General features: G+C 40.7%; 1 protein-coding gene across 2 annotated transcripts; it reads left to right on the forward strand.

Annotated features, from left to right (window-relative positions):
- The first annotated feature begins 1678 nt into the window (after positions 1–1678).
- On the forward strand, positions 1679–6530 carry fbxl3l (F-box and leucine-rich repeat protein 3, like). Of its 2 annotated transcripts, none has more exons than XM_046405946.1 (5): positions 1679–2137; positions 3449–3809; positions 4091–4213; positions 4443–4614; positions 5376–6530. In XM_046405946.1, the coding sequence occupies exons 2-5, from the start codon at positions 3450–3452 to the stop codon at positions 6017–6019; spliced, it is 1299 nt and encodes a 432-aa protein (XP_046261902.1). In that variant the 5' UTR covers positions 1679–2137; position 3449; the 3' UTR covers positions 6020–6530. The 2 variants fall into 2 exon arrangements, with proteins under 2 accessions (XP_046261902.1, XP_046261903.1); XM_046405947.1 differs by lacking the exon at positions 1679–2137 and adding an exon at positions 2389–2752.
- The last annotated feature ends 1181 nt before the right edge of the window (positions 6531–7711 follow it).

Below are 7711 nucleotides of genomic sequence, written 5' to 3' on the forward strand. Positions count from 1 at the left end.
TTAAGATTTTATTATGTTAGACTTATATTAATTAGGACTTTTCTTAGTTTTTTTGTCATGAGTCTATCAAGGTGAGATGAATTGCGAGCCTATAAGAATAAAGTCAGGGAATTTGAGTTATAGCGTAGTCTGCGTTTCTTAAGCGGCCTCGACTCCCTGACTTCTTTGCTCCTTGTCACCTGACTGGTTAGGCCTATTGTCCGTCTGCCTCTGCATGGTTTGAAAAAAGTGTTAAATCACCGATCATCTTGTAGTTTAATTTAACTTCAAGGCACCTCACACTGTGTTTCAGCTTGAAAAAGAAAGACATGTTTGTCCTCTAGGGGGCGCTTTAAACACTGGCAAACTTTGTTTTTGTTTTCCGTTCTTACTCACCCTTCAAAAATCCTGATTATGACTTGCGGAATACCAATGGCTTTTCCGTCACTATGCATCATGTATCATTGATTATTACATCCTAAATTATATAACACTGTTCAACAGTGTTTAAAATGCCATTTATTAAGTTTTATTTAGTAATCATGACATGACAAATAGCAAACTACATTTGAAACTTTTGGCTCAGTGGCCAGACACACAAGTATGCAACATGGAAAGCACACAAAAACAACAGGTCAGCAAAAGTATATATGTTCGTAGTATAATAATAAAGTAGTCTTTACCACTGATGAATCATGAGAGAAGACCACTGTCCCACATTATGGTAGCCTGCTGTCAAAATCAGAGCCAACAAGAGGAAGTATCTTAACTGCAACAGGCCTGTATGAAGTTTAATGATGGCGGTTAGTTGGTAGCTGATTAACTCCTTCATCATTCTTCAAGTCAGTGTGCAAAGACAAAAACAGGCAACATCAATAAAGGTGTTGTGTATGAACAAGGTAAGGTTGCCGTGTGAGCTCAAAATCAGTGCTCAAGAGATTATCTGGGAAAAAAAAATTTCACATTTGCTAAAACTGCATGTGGCGACCAGTTTTACTTTTCAAATACATGTAAAACTTTGCAGCAATAAGATGAGGTGTTGTCATGTCACTCATCTTAAAGTTGAATGGAAACACAACACTGGGTGTCAGATATATTGCTCATTTTAATACATTTTGAAAAGTTACTTACTTTTGCTATGTAGGCTATTACATTTTTATGTATTTTTATTCTTTCCACTCTATATTTATTTATTTTAGTATTACTCTTACCCTTATTTTTATTGCCTTTATTGCTCCTATTCTTTTTATCTGTTAATTACTCTCAGTCTCCGAAGCTTATTTACATATTTATTTGCTTTTATATCATGTTGTCCTTTTTCAGGTTTTATTCCTTCTTGTTCATATGTATCATTTTGATATTCTGTGTTTTGCATTATGCAGGTGCTGCCTTCTTGCCTTGACCTCATCTTAACCTTTTCTGTTATTTTGTTTTCCTGAACATCCCACTTCTGCTGCTGTTAAATTGAGTTATTATTGTATTATATAACTTATAACTTTTGATAAATGTATTTAACATATTTTTTTGTATTGTGTATTTCATACTCTATATAACAAGCAAAAGTATGACATTTCAGTGAGGAATATTGGCTTTCATGACTGATTTTTACGTCTCTCTCTCTCTCTCACACACACACACACACACAGACACACACACACACAGACTCACTTTAACACACTGACCTACTTTCTGAGCAGCGTGCACATGATGAAGGCCTATAGCTTGCGCACTCTTCTCATAGGTCACAACACCACACTAACAAAGGATTGATGCACGCAAACACACACACACACACACACACACACACACTGGTGTCCATAAATCAAGTGCAGACTGTGTTCTTTAACAAGAACACCCAGAAACATGTATGCGCCCCGATCATGCGGTCTTGACCCTCTTGTGTTCCTGCATGCATGATGGCGGTTAGCAGCTGCCGAGCAGATCCATGTTTTCCTCCGCTCACGTGTAGCGGCTGCTCTGCAGCGCGCGTCAAGCTGTCGCTAAAGCCGAGAGGAGAGCTCATTATGGGAACTGCTCCTGCTGTCCTATTATCAGCTACAGCCAAGCAGTACGTCTCCACTCATCTCCAGCCATGGCTCCGAGTGACCGCTGTCTTCACAACACCAAACTGAGAGGAAAGTGTTTTTAAGCCGCTCGTGTAAGTAAAGTGTGTGTTTTTTTTCCTCACTCCTGGCGTTTACTCACATGTGTTTCATTGTGCGCTCGTAAAGCGTTCAGATTTCTGTCAACATGTGTAACCAGCGCCACATGTGGTGTTTTTCTATTCGCTTCAGCTAGGCTCATTTCACATTAATAATATGATAGTAATAACGCGCTTTCCTTTGAGGTAGTGCATTTGAGAGGAACAACACTAGATTATTACTAGATTAATTACTAGACTATTGTAAGCAGACATCAATTAAATCTCCGTATTTACTGGTAGAAGATGCAGTTAAAGATGCAGAACAGGCTTTTGAATCCATAAATGTGTTAGGCAATTCATTTAGAAGGTGAGTCAGAGCCAATGATGAGGCTTAAAAAAAAAGAGAGAGAAAGTCAGCTCACATTCAAATAAAGACTGCAATCGCTGAGTGGAGGACACACATGAGGTGAAGGTTTTAGATTGGTGGGTCGTGTGTCGAATACATCAGTTCATGGTTGGACTGAGTGAAAGATTGCTTCCTCGAGACCAGGAGAATATCTTGGGGGGGGAAAAAGACTTCAGCATCACTCTTTTTTCCTCTGAGGAGCTGTTTTGTTGTTGATTTTTGAGGTGAGTTTGCATTAATATTCAGGGTCCGGTACAGTATCATGTGTTTGATTGTTTATAGACACTTCAGTGCATGTTCTGAGTTTTCATGTTGAGCAAAATGTTGTTTGTCAGTGTTAAAAATGCTTTGTTTAAACAGGACTCTGGTTGTTCAGTATAGAAGAGCATCAGCATTGGGTTCAAGCATGACACAGTGCACACAATGAAAAATCAACTGAAGATATAATATAACAACTATGCAAATGAGTGGCAGTTTTTTTGCTGTGAACAGTGGAAGAACATGAGCAGCTGTCCGTTCGCTTTGCAACTGAAGTGAAATTAGCTTTATATACTGTATATACAAAGTGTAGGCTGTGTTACAAAATGAGCAGTTACTTCAATGACAGTTATTACTGATTTATTGGAATCAATGCCAACCTGTGCGTTAAAATCTGAAACAGTATCAAATGGACACAAATTGATATGTAACTGCTGTACAACTGGGACCCAGCATTTAAAAATGTGGCTGTTCTGAAAACTACTCTTGAAGAAATGTTACCAACTGTTGCATTGTGACTCTCCGGTTGTAATGCACTATTAAAAATCAAAGAATAGCATAGATATGCTTATGCATAGTGTGCACAGATCATTTTACTGTTTGTATTCAAACTTTGAACAATACCTAATCACATGATCCCACAATGTGCCCCTTTGTTTCAGCATGAAACGAGGAAGGACAGGTTTAAAATCAAAGTGCCAGACCTTCCCCTGCCATGAGGAGAGGGCTAAGAGACAGAAGCGGGGTGCGTCCAGCTTCACCCTGACTCCAGCAGAGGACTGGGGTAATCTGCCCCACCACATCGTCCTGCAGATCTTCCAGCATCTGTCCCTCGTAGACCGGGCCAGGGCCTCGTCTGTGTGCCGCTGCTGGAATGACGTCTTTCACACCCCTGACTTGTGGAGGAGGTTTGAGTTTGAGCTCAATCAGCCGGCTACGTCTTATCTGCGCTCTACTCACCCTGACCTCATTCAGCAGATCATCAAGCGGCACGCCCAGCACCTGCAGTATGTCAGCTTCAAGGTAAGAGCCTCCCCTGCTGTCTCCTATTTTTCCTCTCCTTTCACCTCCTACTCCTTCCTCCTCCTCCTTTTTCACAACACAGCTGTCTTAAAAACCTTCCCGGATCCAAACGATCTGCTGCTGAACTGTTCATGATGCGTCAGCTATCTTGGCATTAGTAGGCTTAACACATTGAGGCTGAGATTGTTGTTACATCTTCATCTTTCCATTCTTCAGTTTTTCAGTGTTTTTTTAATGTATTTATTTTTTGACTAAATTGTGAATCACTGCTGATAAATCAGGTGGACAGCTGCACAGAATCTGCAGAGGCAGCCTGTGACATTCTCTCCCAGCTGGTGAACTGTACCATTAAGACCCTGGGGCTGATTTCCACAGCACGGCCCAGCTTCATGGACGTGTCTCAGGTAAGAGACTTTCTCTGCTTCATATGCCTCAGCCTGAGCACTTTCACTGCTATGCTATTTGTTATACACTATAACACAATCATATACCTGTACTTCATCCCTCATAATGAGTTCCTCTACTGCAAGATCTCTAATTCTTTCACCTTTTGCAAAGATTCTGCACATTTATTTGGTAAAAATACATAAAGACAACTATCTGATTTAACCAGCAGTGTTTGTCCCTCCTCAGGCCCACTTTGTGTCTGCACTGACAGTGGTGTTTGTCAACTCCAAGTCCCTGTCCTCTATCAAAATTGATGATACACCAGTGGACGACCCATCCCTGAAGGTGTTGGTTGCCAACAACAGTGACACCCTGAAGTTGCTGAAGATGAGCAGCTGTCCTCATGTTTCCCCAGCAGGTCACTGTACTTTTTGTAAAGGGGATTTTCGAGTTTAGTATGGTAATAGTTGGATCAGAAATTAGAAGACACAGAGAAGGTATGCAACAAATGTCTCTGGTTGGGCTTGAATCAGGATATTTCAAGCACATGGTCAGTTTCTTAAACTCCGATACCAGGATACTCAAATGTTGCTTTACTTTGTGAACATTTTACAGGACATGCAAGCCAAATAAGATTTACACAGGACTAAGAGTGAAACTGTACTTAATGACAGCAGTGCTTTGAGCTGAAGGCTAATGTCAGCATGCTAACATTCTCGTGGACATGATAAACATTATACCCTCTAAACATCAGCATGCTGACATTGTCAGTGTGAGCACTGACCACAAAGCCCGACTGAGGATGTCAATATGTTGCAGATATTTGATCATAAACCAAAGTACTCAACATATATAAACTCTGACATGATGATTATGTCGCTTGCAAAGTGAAGGGATGACCAAAGAGATTACAGTCTGTTCAAAACTCAAACAAAAATATGAACCTAATGGTGGTGCTAGAGAAAAAGTCACAGGATCACCAAAATTAGTAGGATTCTTCCTCAGGAGACCATGAATGTCTTTTCACAACTTGGTGTTAACACATTCCTGCTAAATCTGGACCAAAGTGGTAGACCAACCAACTGACCAAAAGCTCCATCACTAGAGCCAACCTGATTGTTTTTTAATAAAAAGGATCTGTTCCCATTCAAATGTTCTGCCTTCTCTTTCTGTCCTCAGGTATCCTGTGTGTTGCAGATCAGTGCCATGGACTCAGGGAGCTGGCACTGAACTACCATCTCTTGAGCGATGAGCTCCTGCTTGCCCTGTCCTCTGAAAAACACGTCCACTTGGAGCACTTGCGCATTGACGTGGTGAGCGAAAACCCTGGCCAGACACACTTTCACACCATCAAAAGAAGCAGCTGGGAGGCTTTGGTTCGACACTCACCCAAGGTCAACATTGTTATGTACTTCTTCCTCTATGAGGAGGAGTTTCAGCCCTTCTTCTGTGAGGAGACTCCTGTCACCCACCTCTACTTTGGCCGGGCAGTCAGCAAAGAGGTGCTGGGCCGCATCGGACTTAATTGCCCTCGGTTGGTGGAGCTGGTAGTGTGCGCCAACGGCCTTGAGCCCCTGGATGAGGAGCTGATCCGTATCGCTGAACGTTGCAAAAGCTTGACAGCCATCGGGCTTGGTGAGTGCGAGGTGACCTGCAGTGGCTTTGTGGAGTTCGTAAAGATGTGCGGGGGCAGGCTGACACAGCTTTCAATCATGGAGGAGGTGTTGATCCCAGACAGCAGCTACAACATGGAGCAGATCCACAATGAGGTGTCCAAACACTTGGGCCGCATGTGGTTCCCTGATATGATGCCCACCTGGTAGGCTGACATGAAGCCAGAGTGGAGAATGACACTTAAAAGTCATTTTGATAGAGTGTCCACACTGTCAGACAATGTAACGTTTAACTACAGTATCAGACTGCAGTGTGATGTGCTCTTTTTGGACACAGAGTAGGTGAGATACAGCTGCTCTGTCAGCATGTTGTTGGCCGGCTTACTAGGTCATTTCTCAAGCTGTGATGTTTTTTTAATGAAAATGTTTTTCTCACTTAAAAACGTTGGCAGATGGATTTCTGTCTGCCTTCCTTGTGAACTACCTGCTTTCTTTGATAGCATATACAGTACATGTTGTGACATGATGTTTTTGATGAAGTTGTTCTGTGAAGGATGCATTTCCAGACACTAACTGCAGCCTTTTAACCATTGTGTGCAAAGGATGCTGATCTGCCATCTGCTGGTTGCTTCTGTTAAAAGCATCCCACTTCATTATTTATCTGGACTCCACCATCTGACACACAGAACTGACTTTGTGAAGGACAGTTGCACTTTCATGTGCTTTTGTGCTGTCATATATCATCAGTGTATGTTGTTCAGGTTCAGGTTTTATTTTATGGTGAAATGTTGTTCTTTACCTTTTTGCATGGTCTCATGTTGCCCCGTCTATTCCGGAACAAGAGTCAGAGCAAGTGTCCCATCTTCACAGGAAACACAACAGTTTTCTTTAAAAAATACTTTGAGTATTCTAAATCCTAAAGTATCCCAAAGTGTAAGATTTAATTCTGCTTTTCAGTTACTGACCATCGCTTAAAGTCAGTGAAAATGTCTGGATATTCTTCATTTTCTTCATCAGCTGTTTTTGTCCTCCTCTTCTCTAATGCTGAAATTGAAGGGGTTTTTTTTTGGTTTCATTTGAATTGATATTTAAAGCTTATCTTCTATGCTTATAGTCTGAAGTCTAAGTTGATGAAAATAGTTATTTTATTTATTTTTTAATAGTTATTTTAACTTATCAAACTTTATTCTTGCTCCACTTTAGATTATCCCCATGTAAACAACAAAATGACAACCAACCACCCAACATTAACATATAACATTTTAAATAAATTTACATTTTTTTAAAAAAAAATTATTCTTATTATTTTTATGTGACATATGAAAACACTGTTTTGCTTTTGTATTTGTGGATTTGTCAGTTAAATGTAAATTACTTCTCAAACATGGTTACATGGTTTTCATGTATGTGCACTGGTAGGCTTGCCCAGATCTGTGCATCACTGTAACTGCTGTTTGGTGTTGTATTTATTCTCAATAAACAAAAGGTGTTAAATTAACCTGCATGTGACACATTCCCGTGACTCTAATACAGTCAAGCCTCATTTTGGCTGTTGTACTGTCTCCTTCTTTCTTTATTTATCAATTTTCACTTTGTCCCATTTGACCTTTCTGCAGCTCTTCATTTGCAACACTAGGGGGCAGCAATGCTCCAACTGGAGGCTGCAGGGTCTTATATAACCAGAGCTGTTAAGGTAGAATGAAGTATGCTGTTTGACAAGTGGATTCAGCTTGTGCACACTGCATTTCCTTAAGAAAAGCATCAGACTTTGTTAACTTAGAAGCTTCTTGTTCTGATTCTACTGAATTTACATTTTTCACACATGTGCGTGCACACACACAATTAAATGAAAAATCTGTAAACAGCACATGTGTTAGCCTCAGTGCCAGGATGCATTGTGAC

Source organism: Scatophagus argus, chromosome 12 (genome assembly GCF_020382885.2).
Source record: "Scatophagus argus isolate fScaArg1 chromosome 12, fScaArg1.pri, whole genome shotgun sequence".
In the NCBI taxonomy this organism is placed as follows: domain Eukaryota; kingdom Metazoa; phylum Chordata; class Actinopteri; family Scatophagidae; genus Scatophagus; species Scatophagus argus.